The 26,803-nt window shown below is 37.4% G+C and overlaps 1 protein-coding gene across 4 annotated transcripts; it reads right to left on the reverse strand.

The window, feature by feature from the left end:
* Positions 1-3,950: 3,950 nt before the first annotated feature.
* fam149b1 (family with sequence similarity 149 member B1) lies at positions 3,951-25,510 on the reverse strand. 4 transcript variants are annotated; one of them, XM_079833561.1, is made up of 16 exons: positions 25,009-25,510; positions 23,404-23,523; positions 23,084-23,231; positions 22,841-22,983; positions 19,591-19,707; positions 19,358-19,516; positions 19,068-19,246; positions 16,282-16,424; positions 14,348-14,416; positions 13,788-13,903; positions 11,255-11,479; positions 11,034-11,157; positions 8,843-8,968; positions 8,664-8,745; positions 8,440-8,577; positions 3,951-5,133 (listed from the first exon to the last, which is right to left on the reverse strand). In XM_079833561.1, the coding sequence occupies exons 1-16, from the start codon at positions 25,053-25,055 to the stop codon at positions 5,066-5,068; spliced, it is 2,004 nt and encodes a 667-aa protein (XP_079689687.1). In that variant the 5' UTR covers positions 25,056-25,510; the 3' UTR covers positions 3,951-5,065. The 4 variants fall into 4 exon arrangements, with proteins under 4 accessions (XP_079689687.1, XP_079689686.1, XP_079689689.1 ...); XM_079833560.1 differs by having other exon boundaries at positions 11,022-11,157; XM_079833563.1 differs by lacking the exon at positions 14,348-14,416.
* Between the last annotated feature and the right edge of the window lie 1,293 nt (positions 25,511-26,803).

Genomic DNA, 26,803 nt, shown 5'->3' on the forward strand with positions numbered 1-26,803 from the left:
ACACTGCTTCATGAAGATACGAACCATTATGAATCAGCGAGTCGAATCATGATTCAGATCGCGTGTCGAACCGCCAAACTTTGGCGCTCCGAACCACTGAATCGACTCGCTGATTCGATACGCTCCGAATCAGTGTTTTGAAACCAGTTGTCACTATTTAAGTACGTTTTGGCGCACCAAAAATATTATCGTCGCTTTATAATATTAATATTGAACCACTGTACTCACATGGACTGATTTAAATATGTTTTTAGTACATTAATGGATCTTGAGAGTGTAAATTGCTTTGCTCCCTATCGAGGCCTCACTAAACCTTCAGATTTCAACAAAAATATCTTAATTTGTGTTCCGAAGATGAACGGAGGTCTTACGGGTGTGGAACGGCATGAGGGTAAGTAATAAATGACTTTATTTTCATTTTTGGGTGAACTAACCCTTTAATATTTTTACCTTCATAAACCAGACATTATCAAGCTATAGGGGAAAAATACAATAATTTCCCTAATAAAAGTTGAGGTTTAATGTCCTTTTAATCAGTCATTTTGCACTTTAATAATTCTTCCTCACCTTTCTGTCCTTTCTGCGAATGGGACCATAAGGGGAGACAACAAAATGTACTGTTAATTAAACCAATTCAGCAAAAATATAAAATCAAAAATGTTAATATATAATAGGCAATTGTGATTTTATTGTTCACTTTTTTACCCAACAGCTATAGCAAAAATATGTAAAATATAATGATAGAATCACTAAAAAAGAAATCAAAATTTCCTTCAGCTTTTGACATATAGAGATCATCATACTATAAGAATATCCTGTAAGTTTCAGAACTGAAAACGTCCTTGTTAGTCCAAAAACAGAAAACGACTCGTTGTGAATGTGTCGATCAAATAGATAGATGAAAGAACGCCTCTACAGCAGAAAATCAATGTCTACTTCATCTTTGCCACTTTGACCCCACCCACTGGTGTGTTAGTGAGATGACGAGGAGAGAAGAGCAATACAGGAGGGACTACAATTAACGTTACCTTCCAAAGGATCCTAATGCTAGGAATGTGGTTATTTATTATTAACAATGTGAATGTCTCAGTTGAGCATTATTTATTTATATTTGGTACATTTCACTGTGGATGCTTTGGTAAATCAGTCAATTTCGGCGCTTTGCAAACAGACTTTTATGATGTGGACTAGTCAGTAATGCGACAACATGTAAGTAAACGTGCTAATTCTAATGCCTGATCTGTGATCAGTGATTTCTGATACGTAATGATTCATGTACACTACAGTCAGATGTTCTTTTTCAGTAAATCAAACCAGGGATTAAACGTTCAACTTCACATTGTTTCTCTCAGTAGGATGAAAATAGTATTTTATTTAAACTGTGATTAAATTATATAACAATCAAAGAACGCTCCCTTTACAATCGCTGTCAATCAAACAATGCAGGTTTATCAGTAACTGAGTTCTGGACTTGTGCCAAAACTCCCCATATAATCAACAAATCTCTTATTTACATTGTGTTTGCACTGTTAGTTATGATGAAAGCATTTCGTTAGTGTGTAGAAATCGAGTTACAATGATGAGATGGCTGCATTTATACGCTCAACATGTCTGATCGGCTAATGCTCATAACTGCAACCTTTCGTGCCACAATCTAAATATAATGCCATAGATCTAGATTATAGATATAACGGTATAATCAACACTTTTCACAATTAGTTAAAGGGTTAGTTCACCCAAAAATGAAAATTCTGTCATTAATTACTTACCCTCATGTCGTTCGACACCCGTAAGACCTCCGTTCGTCTTCGGAACACAAATGAAGATATTTTAGTTGAAATCTGATGGCTCTGAAAGGCCTCCATTGGCACAATGCACAGTTCACTCTCAAGACCCTTAAAAGGTACTAAAGACGTCGTTACAAAGTCCATCTCACTACAGTGGTTCTACAATAACTTTATGAATCGGCGAGAATAGTTTTTGTGCGCAAAAAAACCCTAAATAACGACTTCTATAGTGATGACGATTTCAAAACACGGCCTCATGAAGCTTCGAATCGTTATGAATCAGTGAGTCGAATGAGCAGTTTGGATCGCCAAATTTCAGCAGTTTGGCGGTTTGACACGCGATCCGAATCATGATTCGACTCACTGATTCATAACGCTTCGAAGCTTCATGATGCCGTGTTTTGAAATCGTCATCACTATGCAAGTCGTTATTTAGGGTTTTTTTGCGCACAAAAACTATTCTCACCAATTCATTAAGTTATTTTAGAACCACTGTAGTGAGATGGACTTTGTAACGACGTCTTTAGTACCTTTTAAGGGTCTTGAGAGTGTACCGTGCCATTGTGCCAATGGAGGCCTTTCAGAGCCATCAGATTTCAACTAAAATATCTTCATTTGTGTTCTGAAGATGAACGGAGGTCTTACGGGTGTCGAACGACATGAGGGTAAGTAATTAATGACAGAATTTTCATTTTTGGGTGAACTAACCCTTTAACCTTGAGAGCTGTAAAAACCGTGCTAAAATTTCATATGCAAAGATGTCAGCCAATCACAGCAGTGAGCGTTTACACTGAAGTAGACACGCCACCTTCAAATCAAAGGCTAAAATCAGGGTATGAAAAATGGCTTTTATTTCTAAATGATGACCATTTTTGATATGCAAATCATACTAACATTATAAGTGCACCACAGGAAACATAAAACAACGAAACAATGCAGTTCATGGCCCCTTTAAGGTGTTTGCAAGTGAAATTTGGACTCAAAACCGTCTAATTCCTGAGATACAGCCACATAAATGTACAGTAGTGTTACAGCATCAAAGACAAAATGAAAAACACCATATTATTCAAATAATAACCTTTATTTTTTCAATTGCCATTCTCAATGTTACAGAAGTAAACATTTAGGGGGAGTCTTAGATACAGCAGTGCTACACCTGCCAACAGCGGTCACTTCGACACACGCACAAGCACACACACACCCATCCAGCACTGTCATCTCCACAAGATTCAGAGCAGATAAACCATTATTTCCACATACGAAACAAGTCCCCTCGCAAAATATCTGCATCCGTATTTAAATGACCAGCGTGGTCTGTTGATTTAGGAGACATGGCTCTTGAAATCTGCCCACCTGAATCAGCAGCAATGAAACTCAAACAGCAGAATGTCTACTGGAGCTCTTGAAATCTCTGTCGAATAACAAAGACACTCTAGAAGTCAAATATGGCTACAACTTCTTCAACTCTAGATTGTCCTTGCCGAGCTGAGTGAAGAATAGTTGGATCTGTCTTAGAGGCGGAGGCGTTAGGCTGGGGTATGAAGAGATGTCTTTCTGTGACATCCCTTCGGTATGGCTGTAGAGGAATCTATCTCTCTGATCATCAAACATTATAATGGCCTGTACACTCATAATACATGCTTTGAGCTTGGTTACTCTCCAGATAGAAAAAAAAAAGTCGGTTAAAAGCAATACTCACTCACTGAGATCAACACGTTAATCAAATCTGAGAAATGCAAATGTTCAGTTAGAGTCGGTACAATTTCAATAAATGCTTTTACAGTGAAGCTGCCACATAAACATTACAAACCTGTAAGAGCCACATTCAATATCTGCCAGTAAAATGGTACGTCAAAATGTGCTTTACCAGTCAGAGTTAAATATTTAAGGATTTCCTGGCACCAAAGGAACCAAATGGCCATTTAAAAAAAACTAAATTAAAGAAATATTCCTGTGAAATCTTAAAATAACCTGTGAAATGCTGACAAAAAATGTATTTTACAGTACGCTTGTTTGAACAAACCCTGAAAACTCTGCGATCTTTGTGTGCGTTTTTGTATTTATATATATATATATATATATATATATATATATATATATATATATATATATATATATATATATATATATATATATATATATAATGATTAATACACACGTCCTGTCCATCGCTTTCCAAGCTCTGAATGACTCACATGACTGAAGGTGCGGTCACATTTACCATTTTTTCTGCGGGCGAATTCTACTTATTGCAATAGAAATTGCGTGAGGCTGGAAAATGTCCCCATGCAGATGTAGCTCATGTTGAAGTTGGTCACACAAATACACCATGCAAACCAGCAGAAAACCGCTAGTTTGAAAGCAGGTGACTTCTGTGTGAGCTGTGCTTCGTACATCGCTACAGGATTGACAACGGAAAATTGACCCACGCAATTTCACCTAAATTCCGCAAATATGACCCCACCTTGAAGCCAATTTTCACAATAACAAAATGTTTTAAAAAGAAACTTGAAACTTTTAATCCCTTTTGCACACATCATTATGTAGGCTGTACTATTGTACTGTCCCGCACTCGTATTGCAGATATACTTCCAGAATTTCAGTGCATCTCTGAAAAACAGGGTCATGGAGGTTCTACACTGAAGCTCTGCTGGGAATAAGACCTTGGAGTCAGTTTGAATGCTATCGAACGTTACATGATCATGGAATCGTGATAAGGAAACCTTAAGAACTCTTACACACCTGTTGTCTAAGATTGTGGATTTGGAATTGCATCCGTCCAGGATACAGACAGTATAATCTTCCATAGCAGGTTCCAAAATCCAATAGTCTCGAACAATCCGGTGTGGGCGACATTCAGGCAATTTAAAACCCCTGCTTGTATGAACCTGCATAGAAACTCCATGTAGGCCTCATAGAGCCGTCTTTAGGGAAAACCAAAAGTTGTTACTCCATACAGTACAGCATGTACAGTACATCTAGAGATGTAACGGATAGACAGTTTCCTGTATTTGGCAGCCATATGAAGCTGAATAGTCCAATATACAAAAATAGGGTTTTAGAAAATTTCAAACAACAACATGAATAACAATACTATTAATAATAACAACAGTGGTCATAAATATAGTCCACGCCCCAAACGGCGTGTCATACAAAAGTCCAGCAGACGTATAAAGCGTCTGTCAGTACTGAAGAAAGGTTGCATCAGTGCTGAGGTGAGTTTGGTTCAAGAAGGGGAGGGAGATTGTGTGTGTGTGTGTGTGTACATGTTTTTTGTGTTAAAGCCCTGGTCTGCTACTGCGTGCCGTCGTACCGCCTCTGTTGTGGGAACGTGCTGGACCAGACACTGGGAGTAGTGATAGAGAGAGAGAGACAAAGTGTGAACACTACGTTCAGGCTTTTAAAGGTACTTTTATACTCTTAAGCCTCGTTTCCACCGAAATTACCCGGAACAATTTGTACCAGGAATTTTTTTTACAGGCACTTTTTTCCTCCAGACCTGCTACTGTCTGCGTTTCCGGCAAATTAGTCCAGAGACGTGTGACTGCGCGCAACTGCTCCTCCAAACCACCGTTGGACATTTTTGGACATTCACCGTAATCATTTTTGCGCGACACTGTCTGCAACAATAACAAGTATGGAGGAGATTCAAGCAGCGCTGCTATTGCTAGTTTTGTATTGGTTTACTAAATATGTAATTAACAAAACGACGGAAAAGAGACGAGCACTGATACTAAAGCGTATTCTGAAAGCTAGATTTAAAATAAGACAATTATTTAAAATAATTGTCAGCTATTACGGACATTGACCGTGCGATTGCTGAGACAACGCGTGCCATCGGACAGAAAGATCAAGACTGATATTTACTTGAACGCAGAACGAACCTTGCAAAACTTTTAAAAACGCTGGTTGAAATAAAATGCTGCGTGAGCTCAACCAATCAGCATGTTCAGGGCCCAAGTCCCACCCCCGAAGTTTCCTGAACTTTGAAAAAGTACTACCTCGCGAGCAGGGCCGTTTGGAGGGGGAAATATTTACCCGGAACTTTATTTAGAGCCCGGTTCCTGCGGTCGAAACACAGAGTACCACCCAAAAGTTCCTAGTTCCTGGGGAAAGTTCCTGCGGTGGAAACGCGGCTTTAGTGGTTGCTTTCTTACCAAATGTTATGCTTTATGCTAATTCTATGCATTTTATGCTGTCCATGAATAGTTTCTAAATACAAACTTTGTTGTACAACTGTACTGCAGGTCTGTAAGGAACATTTCCTGTGAGATCTGTGTAAGGTTTAGTAAGTTATATCTAAAGAAAAAGTTTAGACTTTTAGCACTTGCATTTGAGCAGGGTACTTAATGATTAATCATTGATATTAAATAATGCATTTATAAATCAGAATATTAAATTACTTCCCTTCTACATTTCAGTCTTTCATCATTACTCTTCAATTGAAAAAAAAATAAATAAATAATATTGATCAATATAGAGTACTAGAATGTGCAAATTTGAAGAGACCAAGCATCCCACATGGAAAAAAAGAATACTTGAATGTGCTAAAAAATACTTAAATACAAGCAAGTACATTCTTATTTTTGTGCTAAATAAAATTGTGAGAGTTATACAGTAATTAAAAGTTGATTTATTCTAATTCAGTCGTACTTTAGTGCATTTAAAAAATAAAAAAAAAGAAATACCACTGATACTTAAATAGATGTTTAGTGTATTGAAATAAAGTATACCACTACAAAAATATACAGAGGAGTTTTTAAAAGTGTGCTTAGACTTAGTAGACTTTTATATAGTAATAAAGCTTAAGTTCAATTGAGCTACTTAAAAATATATTACTAATGGACTAGTTATAAGTACATTGTCCCAACTGTGTAATTACACTTAATATAAATGCACTAATCCAGGCACTCTCAACCCTGGTCCTCGAGGCCCACTGTCCTGCAGAGTTTAGCTCCAACCCTAATCAAACACACCTGAACCAGCTAATTAAGGATTACTAGTAAGCTACAGGCAGGTGAGTGTGATCAAAGTTGGAGCTAAACTCTGGCCCTGTCCCAAATGGCACCCTAAACCCTCACGGTCTTCCTCTGAGTCCGCACTTTCACGACGTAATGCCGCTTTGACTGCTGGGAAGAAGTCCGCTGTGTAGCTCTCATCAGTGCAGGCTCGGCAGAAGTGCGCATCGAGGGCGCATATCGACCTCAAACGAGGCGCTCGCGAGCACCCTTCTGAGACCTAAAATGACCAATGGGACACCCTGCGGTCTCGTGGACTTAACGGACACGCGCACGCAGCGGCCATTGTAGGTCCACAAGACCAAAAGTGCACATGAAGTGTGCCATTTGGGACAGGGCCTCTGTAGGACAGTGGGCCTCGAGGACCAGGGTTGAGAGCCCCTGCACTAATCAACACTAACATTTAAATTGATTTTAAGTGTAGTCAGAAAAAGTAAACCGAATATACAGAAGTGTTTTATAAGTGCATCACTTAAAAGTGTGCTATGAAAAATGAGGGCAATACATTATAAATACATTTTGTATACATTTATTATATATTATTCTTATATTTTAAATATTTCATAAGTCTATTTTCTGTCTGATGAGTATATTTAAAAGTGTATGAAAGATGGGTTCACGTGAACTACAAGTGGTAACTAATAATTAAAAAAAAAAAAAACAGATATAGTATGTTAAAAGCACATTTTAGTTCTCTCAAAATAGCACAGTTTAGTACACTTAGATGTTTTTTAAGATTACATACTACATACTTAAGATGTTCTTGAGATCTAAAACATAATTTTTTGTATAATATACAAAATTAGTGTGTGAAAATAGATCACTTTAAGTACATTATGGAAAGTGTACTGAGAATAAAGTGTATTTTAGTGCATTGTTTTTTCACCTGAGATCTTAATCTTATTACGGTGCTTGAATGGCTGCTATTATATCCTATTGTATTTTCCATTCGACATTTTTATGTGGCAACTTTATTTCATCCTTTGATGTGCTCATTTTGTCTTTATAACAGAATTAAAAAACTAACTGACAGCAAATCATGCTGAATTATGATTAACCTGCTGTTTAAAAGTCTGGGGTCAGTACAATTTTGTTGAAAAATGTTTTACACTTTCCACAAAACATTAAGTAGCAACTGCTTTAAAAATGTATAATAATTAGAAATGTTTCTTGAGCAGCAAATCATCATATTAGAATGATTTCTGAAGGATCACATTTTAAAATATATTCAAATAGAAAATAGTTATTTTAAATGTTAATAGTATTTCACAATATTACTGATTTTACTGTATTTTTGATTAAATAAATGTAGCCTTGATGAGCATAAGAGACTTCTTTCAAAAACATGAAAAAATCTTTTGAACAGTAGTGTATTTGTAAATTGAATTTTTCTTGTATATATTTAACTATGTATTGCCACATTTATTCTACACTACAAAGTTAATTTACAAAGAACAAAAATCTACAACCTAAGTTTATCAGAAACTTTTGCCTAACAAAAACAGTTGGTTCCTTCAGGAAATGCAAATGTAGTTTATTCTGACAAAATACTATTATGTTTTTACGTCATGTTCATTATTTTTTACCTTTATCTTGTAATGCAAAAAAACGTATTAAAACTGATTCCCACTTACCTGGGGGTGGAGCTTTTGCATCTGGCTCCTCCTCATGCTCAATGGGGAAGTGGCCAAGGGGATGATGGGAAAACGAGTCTATGAAGGAGGAGCTGCTGATGCCCAGACTGATTCCAGTCACACCAATTCCCAGAGAATCTGCGCTCACACACCCAAACACAGTCAATGGGGCGGGTTATAGAACTGTTCATCTACCAATCTGATGCGGGTTTGTATGCACCCACCTACGCCGACAGACGCTCTGCCAGGTCGTCCCTGCCCGATGTTGTCTATTCCAGTAAATGAACGGCGATATGGGGTGTCTGACTGCAAAGCAAGGTTTGCCATGATCAATACACCCATGAACACATGATAAGGGGCATGATGAAGTGTTTATGGATACAAATATGTCGGAGAGATTCACCCTAAAGGTGTGTGTGGTGTTGGGTCTGGAAAACACATCCAGCAAGTGCATTTTGTCTCGGGGCTGCAGACTGACACCCTCGTCGGTCACTGCACTATGTGCACGACTGGAGGAGCCTCGCTGCTTCTGCAAACACGTGTTTACACACACACACACATACATATGTGTGTATAATATATATACAGGCATATATATATATATACACAATCTACACTCCATACACTTTAATGACAAAGTAAAAAAAAGATGTGACAACTTTGCAAATTTATTAAAAAGGAAAAACTGGAATAAGTACATTGCATAAGTATTCAAGCCCTTAACTCAGTACTTAAAACACCTTTAAGGGGTTAGTTCACCCCAAAATGAAAATTCTGTTAATTAAATTGCTGTCTATGGTGGGATCAGAGAGCTATCGGATTTCATCAAAAATATCTTCATTTGTGTTCCGAAGATGAACGAAGGTCTTACGGGTTTGGAACGACATGAAGGTGAGTAACTAATGACTGTGTTGAACTAACCCTTTAAGTCTTTTTGGGTATGATGTGACAAGCTTTGCACATCTGCATTTGGCGATTTTCTTCCATTCTTCACCTCATGTCCTATCAAGCTCCGTCAGGTTGAATGGGGACAGATGTTTTCAGGTTTCTCCAGAGATTTGATTGGGTTCAAGCCCAGGGTCTGGCTGGGCCACTCAAGGGCATTCACAGAGTTGTCCATAAGCCACTCTTGCATTGTCTTAGGGTCATTGTCCTGTTGGCAGGTGAACCTTCTTCCCAGTCCGAGGTTCTGAATGCTCTGGACTAGATTTTCACCATATGTTTTTGCGTTGAGCTTTCCTTCTACCCTGACGAGTCCCCCAGTCCCTGCCGCTGAAAAACACTCCCACAGCATGATGCTGCTACCCCCACTCTTTACTGTTGGGATGGTATTGTGCAGGTGATGATGGTTTCCTGGTTTCCTTGATACATTATGCTTGGAACTGAGGTTCATCAGACCAGAGAATATTGTTTCTCACAGTCTGAGAGAGTCCTTTAGGTGCTTTTTTTTGTGCAAATTCCAAGTGTTTTTTTAAATGTGTGTCTTCACTAAGGAGAGGCTCATGTCTAGCCACTCTGCCATAAAGCCCAGATCGGTTGAGTGTTGCAGTGATGTTTGTCCTTTCTGTAAATTTCTCCCATTTCCATATATGATCATGGAGTTCAGCCAGAGTGACCGTCATCTTCTTGGACACGACTCTCGCCAAGGCCCTTCTCCATCGATTGCTCAGTTTGGCCAAGAGGCCAACTCTAGTTCCATTAAGGATTATGGAGACTACATGCTTCTGTGAACCTTCAATACAGCAGAATGTTTTTGTAGTCTTCCCCAGATCTGGTATTGATACAGTCTTACAGGCAGTTCCTTCCACCTCATGGCTTGGTTTTTGCTCTGATATGCATTTTCAGCTATTAGTCCTTTTATTGAGGGGTGTGCCTTTCCAAATCATACCCATTGAATTTGAACAGGTTAACTCTACTCGAAGTGTAGTAAATACACAAGTGAAATTGGAATGCTCCTGAGCTAAGTCTCAATAGTCCCACAAAAGGGTACGAATACTTATGCAATGTAATTATTTCAGTTTTTTATTTTTTACTAAATTTGCAAAGTTGTCACAAATCTGTTTTTGCTTTGTCATTATGATGTACAGAGTGTAGATTAATATAAAAAAATTAAATATTTAAGGCTGTCGATTTAATTAATATCTAATATAATATAATAATATAATATCTAATCTAATTCAAAAAAAAATTTTTTTTTATTATTAATTCATCTAGTTTCATAAAGTTGATCATGTATCAAGTATCATGTGAAACTGAAGACTAGAGTAAAGATGCTGAAAATTCAGCTTTGACATCACAGGAATAATTTACATTTTAAAATATATTAAAATAGAAAAGTTATTTTAAATTGTAATAATATTTCACAACATTATAGTTTTTACTGTATTTTTCATCAAATAAATGCAGCCTTGCGAAGAGTTTTTTTTTTTCAAAAACTGACTTTTAAATGGTAGAGTATGTACTCCTAAATGCTGACAAAACTATATATACACACATTTAAATTCAAAATTTAAATGTTGCTCTTCCCACAAAAAATTACCACAAATATTGGCGACTCATATTGTAAAACAACTGTTACTAACGTTTGGTTGCACCTGTATAAGCCGTGAGTGCTGTCCGGAGTAGGTGTGGTCTGTGTCTCCTGTGCCAATAGGAGGGAGAAGTGTGTTTCTACTGAGAGGCATTGGAGGAGAGGCCAAACGATCACTGGCGGTCGTCCTTAAACACACATACAGATACACACTATTGTAAGAAAATTGTTTTTTGGGAACCAAAAGATTACCGGATATATAATACAAATATAAGTAGCTCTTACAATCTTGTGCCTCTAACCACTTCTTCCATGGAGCCAGTTGTGATGGGCTGCGTTACACTGGACGTCAATGGCATCAGAGTGCGAGGAGGCGGGTTCCGTCGCCGTGCCGACTGAGGGGGACGAGTCAAGGACGAGGAGCTTTGTTCCAGTGCACGACGGGGCCGAGGTTTACTGGTAGGAATGACACTAGACCCGGGACGATGAGACACTTTCTCCTCAGAGTCCCTACAGTCAGAATGACAGAAAGAGGATTAATCAGAGAAAGTATGATTCATTTAGAGAAGCCATAGAGACATAGTTTCCTGCACAGCTAATTCCTTGTCAAACAAATTATGTCATACTAGAGTTTTAAAGTTGAAATATAAACAGGGCTCCTGACTGCGACCAAATGGTTGCATTTTGCAACTAAAATTTGAGAGTGTGCGACTGAATTTTACATCCAGTCGCACATGTGCGACCAGTAAATTTGCCTGCTGTCGGTACTGGAGAAATTAAGAAAATACACTTATTATTTATAATTGATAGACGTTATGTCTGGCAAATTCTATCTTTGCCAGCCGTTTCTATATGAGATAATATTAAACCATTTGTCCGTGATGCATTTTTGCTATTCGCAATCCAGAAGAGAGAGCAAGCTCTCTCGCTTGGATCTCCAGTGCACACACAACACCACAGTCAGCTTAATGAGTGACGATGGCCAAGAGAACTACACAAAAGTTTATTCTGCTTAAACTTTAGGGATGTGCTGTGATGTTAATCTAATTTTATTTTCGATTTCAGCTTCCAAGGATTATAAAAAAGAAGATATGAGGTAAAACCGTGTTCCGTCGAGCGCAACATCCTTCCCTTCACAGCAGCGCTGTCATTTCTCCCTAAACCTAAACTTAACGTCAGAATCAGTGATTGTTGTAAACTGCAGTCTCTATTGTTGCTAAACTGCGGGATGTGTTTGATAATAGAGCTATTAAATGCTCAATAATCCGCGCAAGAGACGCTGTTTCCAACTTCAAGGCGGCTTATGCGTGTGTGCTGCGAAATGGACCGACTTGCACTTTATATTTTAGGCTTCGTGTGCGCGTCTAAACCATCAAATAAACAACAAATAGCCTGTGTCAAAATGACCAGGTTGGAGAGTAGTTATTTTAACAGTTTATATCTTAAATGGGCGTAAATAGTTTGGAGAAATAGGAGAATATGATATTATTAGTTCTGCATTCGGTCTTAATGGGGCAGCGTCTAATAAACCTGCTGACGATTGAGCCATTCATTCGAATCGAACAAAAGGCAAATATTCACATCTCTTGAATTAATAACTTTAGCTTTTAAAGGCATTAATCTATCAATTTATACTGTGAAAACTATGCAGTGTTATTTTACATTTCATTACTTTATTATATTTCTTTGTATTTTTGTTCTTTCTAAGTAATATTGATGTTAGCAGACCTTCTGAATGCCTGCACCTGGTCCATTAACAAATAGATGTTTTATATTTTTGTTCAAACATTGCTGTTTCTTTTGCCATAGATATTTTACTTTTCAGATTATAAAGCCATGTTAATTATGTTCTTAATTATGTTTTTATTTTTTTTTCATAAAAAAAAATATACAGTATAATAAAAAGAACCGATAATAATACCGTTAAAGTACCGGATCGATAAGCAGTATCGGTAAGAGTAGTAATACCGATAAAACCTTAACAATACCCATCCCTATTAGTAATACAGTGGAAATTAGTAGATTTGGTTAGCATGTTGATTTACGGTGTGCGCCCCTACATTTTCTGGTTGTGCCCCTAAAATTTTCTGTTGGGGGCCACTGTGCTCCTAAAAAGTTAGTCTGGAGCCCTGATAAAAAGACTAAGGCCCAATCCCAATTCTATTTTATACCCCTTGTCCTTGCCCCTTGAAACAGAGTGGAAAATATTCCCCTAAGAAATGGGACACCACTACTACATCGTTACTACATCATATGTATTCGCTAGCTCCTACGTTAAAGGAAGTGCGCCGATGTTTATCACAAGAACATGACTGTATATATGAACACAAGATTGAATGCAACACAAAAAAAATGATTATTTGATGTTAAAATCCTTATTAATACCAAAAATACTCTCCTTGTTCGCTTGGGCAGCCATGTTAAGGGCCCTATGAATTTCGTTAAATTTTTTCCCAAATTCCATTTAATTTTTTTTCCAAATTCTGTTTTTTCTGTTTACATTTTTTTTGGACTCCATTTTAATTGTTAAATTAAAAGTTTAACAAAAATTACATGTTTACGGCCCTATAAAATAAGCTTTTTTTTCTTCCTTAAATTCCGTTTTATTTTTACCATAGCACTTTTGGAACTCTTGTATATTGTTTGTTTGGTAATTTTTCCTATGGGTGGCTCTAGAGGCAAAATACTACATCAGCTGACCTTTAGTTTGGACCGTTTGTAGAGCAACAGAATTAAACACTAACACTAAACTACAGTGCTAAATATGCACAGTAAAGATTGTATTAGTTTGTGTTTATTTCCGCTGTGGTGTTCATACTGAGCTATTCGGTCCAGAGTTCCCAGGTTCCTTTGCTGCAGGGGAATGCCATGTATCATGATGAGGTCATTGAGATTGTGATGAGCAACCGCCGCCCCTACAGGCACTCGACTGGTCTGTGGGAACAGAGAAAGCGAGAGAATCAGGAAAAAAAAAAAAGCTACGCTAATTCAGGTTAATGTTATTGTCCTCTAGTGCACAAGTCTGTATATCTCAGTATTTAAAAAACAGCAACTGACATCCATCATCTGTACAGCATGCGATGATGCATAAAACAGACAAAAAAACACTGAAAAGAAACATACGGAACAGAAACAAAACTGAGAGTGGGAACAAGCATTATAAACACCTCCACAAGACTAAAAAAAATGTACGCAAGCTTAAATAAAAGTTAGACATTTCAAAGGGATGTTAAAACAGTGGCCAGTGATTTAAGAGTTAAAAAAACTAAAATCAAAGATGAGTGTTGAAGGAGAAAAAGAGGGGAACCGGTACACAGACAGAAACACTCTCGCTCGCCCTCTCTGTTTAGGTGTTGTTATCAGGGTAGAGTTACATACAGTCGATGACTTTCTCTGCTTTTTGGATTTCCGTCTTGACTTGTGCTTTGAACCCCATGACTTTGAGCTCTTTGGAAAGAAAATGAGGGAAAGGATAGAAATAGAAAGGTATAGAAAGAGAAAGGAAGAATACAGATGACAGATGGATGATTGGACAGAAAGACAAAAACAGAGACAATGAGGAAAACACAAAAAAAGGAGGTAAAAAGTTAATGAATTGCAAGCCTCAGGAAAAAAGCTGAAAAAAAACAAATGCTGACCGCAGTGAAAAACAGCATTTGTGGGTATCTTTCATGTGTAAAGACAGAGAGGACACAAAGCAGCGAAGATCTAGGCTTATGTCTACAAAATTCCCACAGATTTGACTAAATTAATTTCTCTGGCTTTTCCAGTTATTTAAAATTTCAGATTTGAATTGAAATAATGCAATTATTTAGCCAATTAAAAAAAATTTATGAGCAAAATATACATTTCTCCTTTATGAATCAGAGTTTCTGCAGATTTTACAAAGGTAAATTTAAGACCAATTGGAACATAACACGTTAAAAATGTAAATATCTAAGCACACAATGAGTTGTAAGTTTGAGTTCAAAGTTTGAAAAACTATTTCCAACAGATCTCCACAACTTTTAAATTAATTTGACAAAAAAAAAAATAGCTTAAAAGTTTGAAATAAGAAACCTTGGGAAATCTTGTAAAAGTGATTTTATGATTAAAATAAGAACAAATATCTGCCAATGTGTTCATAAAAATCCACTTACCCAATGACAGAAATTTGTTCTTGTTTTAAGCATAAAATCACTTCATTTTGTTCAAAATCTCAGAAAACAAGACTTAATTTCTTCCTTTTGCATGACAAGTAAAAAACAATTTTTGCAATTAAATTTAAGGCCTTATGAAATCTGTTTTTCTGGACTCTGCTTTAATGGATAAATTAAATCTGACTGATTTTCATTCATCTTCGGAACACAAATGAAGATATTTTTTATGAAATGGGAACGATTTCTGTCCCTCCATTGACAGTCTAAGCAACTACCACTTTGACGCTTAAAAAAGGTAATAAAGAGGTCATAAAGAGATTGTAAAACTAATTCATATGAATCAAGCGGTTTATTCCAAATTTTCTGAAGAGACTCGATCGCTTTATATGATGAACAAAAGTCTTACAGGGTTGGAACAACATTAGGGTGAGTAAATGATGAAAGAATTTTTGGGTGAACTGTCCCTTTAACGGTTCTGACCTACTTTTGATTCATTCATCCAAAAATTGACCAATTCTGTGACATTCTGCATTATACAGTAAATTCCATTTTTATGAATGTCGTCGGCCCATCTGTCGTATTTTTTATCTGTCGTAACTCCATTGTTGATTTGAATAGCAAACAACTCTTACTGCACACACCGCAACAGACTTTTAAAAATGGTGGTTGAAATAAAATGCTGCATGAACTCAACCAATCAGCATGTTCAGCGCCCAAGTCCCACCCCCAAAAGTTCCTGAACTTTGAAAAAGTACTACCTCACGAGTAGTGGTCGAAACACACAGAGTACTACCCCAAAGTCCCTGGTTCATGGGGAAAGTTCCTGCGGTGGAAACGCGGCTATAGTTCTGGATGCAGTACAGCAACTTCCCTTAAGTTTTTCATTTCAATTACCCATTCACAATAGAAATTTCTTAATTTTTAAAAGATTTTGAATGACTTTTCCAAACCTGGAAATCACAGTTTTCTATGACTGTGGGAATCCTGTTATTTAAATATATTTGGACACTATCATCAAGCAGATGGCAGGGAATGGAAGGGTTACAGATATCTGAAATCAGTGAGACAGGATTTCAGATGAAATCAGTGTTTCATCCATCTGCCACAGGAAAAGGAGCAACCCAAAATAATTTGTCCGAATTTGTTCTACAATCTCTGAAGAGGTTGACCAACCTGGGCCTGCAAGCTGGCCGTGAGCTGCTGTGTTCGGCTCTGTGACAGTGGAGGAAGCACTGCTGAGACATTGGACAGCAGCAGAAAAGGATTCTGGGTGTCAGGGCACGCAGGGCTGAGGGCCATGGCATTCTTCTCATCATCTGATGGACAGAGAAGTTCAAAGAGAAATTATTCTTCACCAACACAAGATGCAATGGAACACTTGATTCTGATTGGTCAATCACAACACTTTGCTCTCAAATAGTAGTAAATAATGACTGCTAAACTTTATATTTCTCATTTCACTTCAGTGTCTTCTCACATAATAGAAACTCAATGGCTGAATCCGAAATCGCCCCTTTAACCCTCAATCACTATTCCCTATGTTAAAGGGGTCATGAACTGGCTTTTTAAAAATGTTTGTACTGTTTTTTTTTTTTCTGAGGTCAATTTATGAGGTTTGCGTGGTTTTTACATTAAAAAAATACATAATGAATAAATAATAGGCTATTTTCCACCCTGGTTTTGAGGCTCTCTCAAGCCACGCTCGGTTTTGATGGGCGTGCCGAACTGAAGACCTGGAAGTAAACGCCCACCGCTAGGATTGGGTAAGAGTTGCATATTTAATGAGCTTCAGCTCCTCTCAGTACATGTGGGAATTGTATTGTGTGTGGAGAAACGCTCACAGGACTCGCAAAATGCCTTTATCAAACAAATACAGTGATTCATCTCTCATCCACCCGCGATTGATTGGAATGTTATTTTTTTATTACTTGGCTGGCCCGATACACACACACACACACACACACACACACACACACACACACACACACACACACACACGCGCGCGCGCGTGCAAGAAAGGAATGTTATAAGACTATTTAAGATACGTTTTGGTAGCCCGTCTGAAAAACACATAGGCCCGCTGGGCTTTGCAAGCCCTGCCTGGCCCATAACGTTACAAGTCCGAGTCTGATCACGAATGAACCAATAACACCTCAAATAAAGGATTCTCCAGCCTGTGACAGCGTGATAAGGTATGTTCAGTTAGACACGTACACATAATCAATACGATCTGTAACAATGCAATACTATCACATATAAAAAACATGTTTTTCTCACATAAGTGTGTTGCACCCTTCCTATCGGATCCAATATAGAAGGCACAGCATTGTGTTTTAATCTCAATATGTCTGCAAATCCAGTCTCGACCTGTATCTTGTTTACAATCGATTCCGTGGTGAAATGAAGCGAACAAACGCAATGTCTTACTATGACCTGGAACCGTCATGTTTATTGCTCAGCAGCGACCCGTTTAGCTCCACGAGTCGGTGGGCGGGGCTACAGAATCAGGCGTACATATTTATCTGTTGAGGCGGCGTTTCTGCATTCTATGATGTCAATGGTCAACATATTCTGAGATCGAGCGTTTTCTGGGTCTGGTGTCAATAAAAAGCTTTTCTTTGACTAACAAGGAAGCTCCGAAACTTGCAGGATATTCTTATATCACAATGAACTTTTATATATCAAAGGCTCAAAGGAAAGTTAATTTCTCAATTCATCACCCCTTTTTTCAAACCAAGGAAGATAACTATAAAGATAACGATAAAGATAAAGATATAGCTCTAAAAATCTCTCTCAATATTAAAGAATAGCAGAGTACACACCACAGCTATAACGATAACGGTACAGAGAAACGATATCGTTGGAATCACTTTCAGAACTATTTTCTTCCAGGTGATGAACGATAAAAACATTGACAGCTAATCAGAATCCATCCAGCTGTAACAAACTCAAACAATATCATCCACTGGTGTGGACGCTAATATAGTTATCTTTAAAGTTATCGTTCTTGGTGTGAACGGGCCTTTAGTCCACTAATACAGTTCAATTGAAGGAGTGAATGAAAACGAGTGAGCGAACGTTGAGCGTAAATTGGTTGTACACTCGTTACTGCGGTGCAATGTGGGATAGAATGAGTGCACTCAATAAAGTCCACTATGGTTTCCATCAAAGAATGCCCTTTTTGAGGGTATTGGGGGGTGGTATGGGGCCGATTTTCGATTCAGCCAATGTTTTATATCCATTTATTTGGTAAGCTGTGTAGTATGAAGTCCCGCACACTATCAACTTGCAATTAAAAATGATTTATTTTTGCAACGTTTCGATCTTTCGATCTTCCTCAGGCATCTCTCCTTTTCATGTCTGAGGAAGATCGAAAGATCGAAACGTTGCAAAAATAAATCATTTTTAATTACAAGTTGATAGTGTGCGGGACTTCTTGCATTGGTTGATATTTGGACTTTTTTGTCCTGCCCTCCTACGCACCTATCACACACAGGTGTGCGACGTTTATGTGATTAAGCTGTGTAGTATGAAAGATAATTGACAGTATAATGTGATGTCCGTAGGATCATGTGACACTGAAGACACTGAGTAATGATGCTGAAAATTCAGCTTTGCTATCACAGGAATAAATTACATTTTAAAATATATTCTAGTAGAAAACAACTATTTTACATTTCAACATTTCAAAATATTATTGTTTTACTGTATTTTTGATCAAATAAATGCGGCCTTGAACTCCCGAAACGAACTAAACACGAACTTCGTTTTGGCCTGATTTTGTTCGAAATTACATCCCACCATCCCCCCATTCATTCTTCGATTTCAATTGAAGTATATCAGGGCCTTAAGAGACTTCTTTAAAGTAATATTAAAAAAAACTCCACCCCACACTTTTGAACAATAGTGTAGAAAACCCCCACAGCAAATCACATCAAGTATTTGAAAATTCATCCTACCTGACACAAAACCCTCCCAATGCCTACGTACAAGCTCCTCCATCCAGCCAATGAGCTCACGCCAAACATCATCAAACAGCACATCAAGCACCGCCTCCCGACGACAGCGATAGGGCGAGACAGGGGGCAGGCAGCGCCTTCGCCGTCTGTTCACATACTCGCGTTCCCATTCCTCGTCCCTAGATAAACACGTATTATCTACAAAAAAATCTCTAACAAGATATCAGATAAATTATTCTAAAATAACACTTCCCAACTCCCATCTGTCACACACGAGCACACACACTCACAGGTCCCTGCAGTCGAAGGCGAGATACTCTTCAATCAGCCCTTCAGCCTCAATCACCCTGGGCATCTCATCTCCATGGTTACTGCTGGGCGTGACACTAGGGTGGGTCACCTCCACAGAGGGCCGACACAAAACGGCCCTCCGACCCTGCACACACAACCTGCCGCATGCACACATTGGCATGAAAATGAGACTTTTACAGAACACATAATTTCATCGACAAACTGAACTCACTCATTGGCGGTTATCTCTTTGCTCTGGCCAGCACTGGAGGGGATGGGCGTGTGAGCTGGTGTGGCGTACCATTGGAATCCTTCATCTGTAGGACACACAAGCTGCGTTCCGAGGATCCTGTTACACACAAATGCCCCAAACAGGTTTAATAACCAGGCATAGGGCTGCACGATTATGGTTATACTGATAATCATGATTATTGTGCTTAAAAATTATCATCTCTCAATTAATAATCATGATTATTCTCATTTGGGAAATATCTTTTAACGTTTCATCAGAATAATTGCTTGTCTGGCTATCACCAGACCAAGCTCAATCTTTTAAGATTGAACATTGTAAAAACAGAATTTTTACCGCACAAGAGGCGTGATCAACAGGCATAGTTCAAATGACTGTACACAATTGGATTGTCCTTCAACCAATCAGACCAACGATCCATCGTTTCTTTATCCGCCATTGTGTTAAACCCGCGCCAGGTTGATAAGCCGTTTTGTGATTGGTCCCCGCAAATTTGTAACAGAAGCAGGATAGAAATATGTACAGGTTTCCAGCCTGAGCTGCAGGGCGAAATCAAATCGCCGGCAGATCGGACCGGGTTTACCCAGACTAAATTATTGCATTTTCACTGTAAACATTTTTTTTATGTATGAATCACTTTTTGTATTGCCAATTTATGAACAGCTTGTAACGAAACTGTAAAAAAATTTGACTTGTGAAATGGGATTTACGTGCTCTCCCGAGAGCTCTCTTCCGTTCTGAGAAACATGAAACTAATGCTTATGCTCATAATGCCGAAAGAGCCATTCTGCACTGTAATGTCAATGTGCCATGCAAAGAAAATGGATTGATTCAAACTATAGTCTCACATGGTCACAGTCAAAAATATTTTATAATCAAACTATCATAACAGTGTAATTTTATTGATCTCATCTGTCGACACGATGGCAGTGAATTGCAGAGCTGTTTCAAACATCCACATGGCTGTGATCAAATGCTCTCTTCGTTTTCAATCAAATGCTCAATCTTTTTTGTTATTGAGAGGAAAAAGCATGCAGCACATATTTACATATTCATCTAAACGTCGCTCTCAGCAGCGTGGCCGGCGTCTGGATGTTTGTTAACAGTATACTGATGCAAATTCTTTTTACTTCTTAGCAAAGAACGAAAAATAACTTTGCCATGAGTTTATCGGGGCACTAACTACGTTCAGTGCAATACATGCAAACAAGCGCGAACTTCCGAAGCACGCTCCCAGAAAGCTGCTTCTCAGACAGTGTGCGAATGCTGAACTGAGCTCTCTTTCACTTGAATGGACATTTTCACAAAAAATTGCGTAAAAAACATTGTTTTTTTTAAACACCCGTCTTGGCGAGTATCCTAGCAAACTTAGTCTGTTATATCTTAAGTGAACAAACATTTGAGAAATAAAAATCATGTGTTACAGTATATTGGATCCGTGCAGCTCTTAAAGTGACAGCAGCTTAATATACCTGCTACTGTATTTGTTTTAATGTTAATCAAACAAAGGACAAAGACGAAAAAAATCCCTCACCGCTCTTGACTGAATAACTTTTGTTACTTAAAGGGATAGTTGACCCAAAAATAAAAATTATCCCATAATTTACTCACCCTCAAGCCATCCTAGGTGTGTATGACGTCTTCTTTCAGACGGATACAATCTGAGTAATATTAAAAAAATGTAAATTGTATGTAAAAAATGTTATAAAAGTACTCCATATGACTGCAGGAGGGTAATTTAGGCCTTCTGAAGTGAATTGATGGGTTTTTGTAAGAAAAATACCCATATTTAAACCTTTATAAAGTAAAATATCTAGCTTCCAGCAGTCCGCCCTTTCGTATTCAACTCATGAAGAAAGTGTAACGCCTCTCCCAGTTCAAAACACTTACGTCATCGTCGCGCGATTTCAGCTTTTAACTCAAGTTGAATACGGAAGGTGGTCTGGCGAAAGCTAGATATTTTACTTTATAACGGGTTAAATATGATTTTTTTTTTACACAAACCCATCGCTTCACTTCATAAGGCCTTTATTAACCTGTGGAGCCGTGTGGAGTACTTTTATAATTGATGGATGGACTTTTTTGGGCTTCAAATTTTAGGCTGCCATTATAATGCTTGGATTAGCCAGGACATTTTTTTTATTACTCTGATTGTATTCGTCTGAAAGAAGAAAGTCATATACAGCTAGGATGGCTTGAGGATGAGTAAATCATGGGCTAATTTTCATTTTTGGGTGAACTATCCCTTTAATCTATTATTATTGACATTTTATTTTTGATTATTCATTTTCTCTCCTTGAAAATTACTGTTAGACTTACCTGAAAAATAAAAATCAGTGTTTATTTTATTTGTAGGTTTTTTCTATTGTATTTGTGCTATTGCTCCAAATTTGATTATGTTCTTATTTTATTACGGACAGTTTAACAATATTTTTTAACAATCCTTTAACAATATTTGAATTTGAATGAGTTAGGCTTGTAGTTTTAGGTGTCCCAACCTTATTTAAAAAAAAAAAACAATGAAGACCATAACTAGGCCTATTTGATTTATTTATTACTTTGGTAACACTTTACAATAAGGTCATTAGTTAATGTTAGATAATGCATTAACTAATATGAACTAACAGTTAGCAATACATTCGTTACAGCTCATAATCTTTATTAACATTAATTAATAAAAATACAACTGTTCATTGTTAGTTCAGGTTTATTACCTAATATCAATATCAATAGATACAATTTTGAAATTTAATAATGTATTAGTAAATGTTGAGATTAACTGAGATTAATAAATACTTTAGACATATTTTAAATTCTTAACTAATGTAGTTAACTAATGTTAACAAATTAAACCTTATTGTAAAGTGTTACCATTACCTTTTTGTGATGGGGCCAGTGAAAATTAGAAGAAAAAAAAATCCTTAGCGTTGAGCCCTGATTGTAGCAAGGAGGTTGCATAGATTTATTCAGCAACCACAAGAGCAAACAATAGTCGAGATTCATGTTTTGATTTATTAAGTTCGCCACAGAGGTTTAGTCTCTGCAAATAGCACAAGCTGTGAAGACGGACTGGCTGTGTAGTGCTTTCATTTGAGCAGAGTATTACAGTGGGGAGAACGTTTTCAGGATAAATCCCTATCGCAGACGATTAATCACGCAGCCCTAACCAGAGACGGCTAAAGCATTACTGATGTCCACAGATCTGAGCATGTGCATGTATTCGTGTGCGAACCGTAGATGAGGGAATCGTGAAGCCCACTCTTGACACTCGTCCTGCAGGCCTTTGAGCTGAGTTTCACACTTTCTCTCATACAACAGTTCTTCGATCTCTTCAAACATCTGCTGGACCTGCCTGGAAGCGGCTTTATCAAATTCCTAACGGAAAAGAAGGAAAAAAGACAAGAACTTGAACCCGTTTTGAAGGTGCTGTGTAAAGTTACATGATGACAGTCACAGTAATCATTCCACGACTCACATCGTAGCCCCACGAGAAGACAGAGCTGCGTTCTGTAGAGATGCCAGTTCCTGTGTAACTATGGATACCAGACCAAGACTGAGCTGTGTCATCTGTGGTGAGTGTCTGACATCCTGATCTGGTGGATGATGCAGAGGAGTCCTCAGACCTAGCAAGAGAGAGAGTCATCATTTCATAAATTCAAATGTCAGATTGGAAAGAGTGAAGATTATAGACAAGGATAAACATTATCTGACAAGAATTCACACAATATACACATTGATGAAAGCCTATCCCTTTAATATACGCCTGTACAGACACACATTCAATCTGCCACCCGCCTGCTGTATGAGGACATGTCCTCCTGTAGATCATGCAGGAGTCTGGGAGGATGCACAGTATCATCATCTGCCTCCTCTGGAAGAGGATGCTGGTCCAGACAGCTGCGGGACAAACCACGACTACCAAAACCAAAAGCAGCAGAGAGAGAGAGTGAGAGAGTGTGTGTGTGAGAGAGAGAGAGAGAGAGAGAGAGAGAGAGTGTGAGAGAGAGAGAGAGAGAGAGAGAGGATTTACTGGATGATGACAGTCTTGATTATCAATCAATCATCAATCAATCCATCAATCAATCCCAATTCTATCTCACTATTTACTCTATCTATCTATCTATCTATCTATCTATCTATCTATCTATCTATCTATCTATCTATCTATCTATCTATCTATCTATCTATCTATCTATCTATCTATCTATCTCTGCTTACCCATCTATATATCTATCTATTCATCCAGCCATCCATATGTCTATCTATCTATCTATCTATCTATCTATCTATCTATCTATCTATCTATCTATCTATCTATCTATCTATCTATCTATCTATCTATCTATCTATCTATCTATCTATCTATCTATCTATCTCTGCTTACCCATCTATATATCTATCTATTCATCCAGCCATCCATCCATCCATATGTCTATCTATCTATCTATCTATCTATCTATCTATCTATCTATCTATCTATCTATCTATCTACCTATCTATCTATCTATGGATCAATCAAAAGATCTTTCTATCTCACTATTTACTCTATCTATCTATATCCAAAGATCTTTCTATCTCACTGCTTACCCATCTACGGTATATCTATCCATCCATCCATACATCCATCTATCTATCTATCTATCCATCCATCTTTTTCTCACTGCTTACCCATCTGTATATCTATCTATCCATCCATCCATCCATCTGTCTATGTATATATGGATCAATCAAAATATCTTTCTATCTCACTATTTACTCTATCTATCTATCTATCTATCTATCTATCTATCTATCTATCTATCTATCTATCTATCTATCTATCTATCTATCTATCTATCTATCTATCTCTGCTTACCCATCTATATATCTATCTATTCATCCAGCCATCCATCCATCCATCCATATGTCTATCTATCTATCTATCTATCTATCTATCTATCTATCTATGGATCAATCAAAAGATCTTTCTATCTCACTATTTACTCTATCTATCTATATCCAAAGATCTTTCTATCTCACTGCTTACCCATCTACGGTCTATCTATCTATCTATCTATCTATCTATCTATCTATCTATCTATCTATCTATCTATCTATCTATCTATCTATCTATCTATCTATCTATCTAAGATATCATGTCCACCCATCTGTATATATTATATATATTAAAAGATCTATCAATCTATCCATCCAAACACATTTCTATACAAAAATCTAGGAAGAAATTGATTTTTAAAGTATCCCCTGAGTGTTTGCTCACTCTACTTAAGAACACATAAACCAGCTGTTTTTAAACACCAGTCCACAGTAACCCAGTGAGCTGGCTATCTATGCGACTAAGATAACAGAATGCTATCTTAGTAGGCAGCTTGAGATCATTTCTGTGTGATTTATACGCACATCTCTAGGCTGTGAGATACAGGCCGACGGCTGTATCGTGAAATCATCCTCCTGATGCTGTTACAGGCGCATCTCCTCCATCAAGCCTGTGATCCGACTCCGAGCCTCCTGTGTCCGGACCCGACCGCTGCTGCTGCTGCTGCACCGCCTCTGCTCTCTCATTCTTCACGAACAGGAACCACACAGACTGGATCACAACTGAGCAACTGTGTAGTATCCAGCACTGAGCTGGGCCGAACCTGATCTATCAAACCTTGAGCGAATGAGAGAAAAGCGTCCGAGAACATGAGACGGAACTCTGATTATTCCACCAAATCCTCGCCTGGTTTATTAAGAAGGGTTGAATGGAGAGAAAAGCAGTTGTATTCTTCATCCATCCATGATTATCTACTAAACAACAATAACAAGACTGTGACTGTCATGGAGACCGAGGTGCTCGAACTCACTGTTTTATGGGAAATGTAGTAGTCAACGTTGTTTGCGCTAGCATGAAGTTTACACTGCTCTCTAGTGCATGGGAGTAGATTATATACTACTTATATTATTTACTACCATGATAAAATCATTATTGCGTTTATAAAATGGTTACTACATATGCCTGGCAAGATTAAATTAAAATACACACACAGCAACGATACGGTTTGTTTTTATTTGCTTTGGTACTATTTTCACAAGTAACGTTACGTTAGGCCTAAAGTGTAGCCTACATTTTCAAAACTCATAGTAATATCACAACAGATAAATAAAAGTGCACTTTTTTTTCTCAAACATTTCAGAATTTTTTCAATTGTTTTTTCACAAAGTATCCTTTTAACTACGCAAAATAAGTGTTTAATCTAAATGGTTCATTCACAGTAGCTGCCTTTCATAAAGCTGTTACTCTTCTCAGTTTAATACATTTGTTTATTATTTAATCCAACTGAACTTAATGGTTTATCAATTAATCATTTGGTAGACTTACATATTGATTCTATAGACAGTTTATTTAGAACTTGTTTGCAATTTAGATTTATACATCACCTGGAAGCTGGGCTTTCCATTGATGTGTTTTTTTTTTTTAGTTTAGGACAATATTTGGCCAAGATACAGCTATTTAAAAATCTGGAATCTGAAGGAGAGAAAAAAAATCGAAATATTGAGAAAATCGCCTTTAAAATTGTCCAAATGAAGCCCTTAGCAATGCATATTACTATTAATAATAGATTTTTTATATATTTACAGTAGGTAATTTACTAAATGTCTTCATGGAACATGATTTTTACTTAAAATCCTAATGATTTTTTGGCATAAAAGAAAAATCGATCATTTTGATCTATACAATGTATTGTTGGCTATTGCATGTGACTTATGACTGGTTTTGGGGTCCAGGGTCACAAATGTAATCAATTATTTTTACATAAGTGATTTACAGTACCCTAGATAATAACCACCACTATGTTCAAAGTGTGTGCACGGACATGTGTGAGTGTGTGTGTGTGAGAGAGAGAGAGAGAGAGATTAGCTATTTTTGAACATAGAGCAGGATAAAGTACAAGGGAGAGGAAACAGTCAATGGCTATATAACATCAGATTGATCAGAGATGCATCAGTAGAAGGGAGACAGATGGCATCAAATCCTCATGGCTGTCATACTTCTTCACACCTTTTGATAACACACAAGATATATATTACTTCAAACATTATTGATTTAATTACATAGGTTAGGTAATGTACGTGTATTTTTTAGCCTGTATTACTTTAAATTAATCCAGCAACAAGGGTGATTTGAAACATGGCAGTGTTTGCTGTTGAATGA

The sequence above is a fragment of the Gobio gobio genome (assembly GCF_949357685.1).
Source record: "Gobio gobio genome assembly, chromosome: 13".
Classification (NCBI taxonomy): domain Eukaryota; kingdom Metazoa; phylum Chordata; class Actinopteri; order Cypriniformes; family Gobionidae; genus Gobio; species Gobio gobio.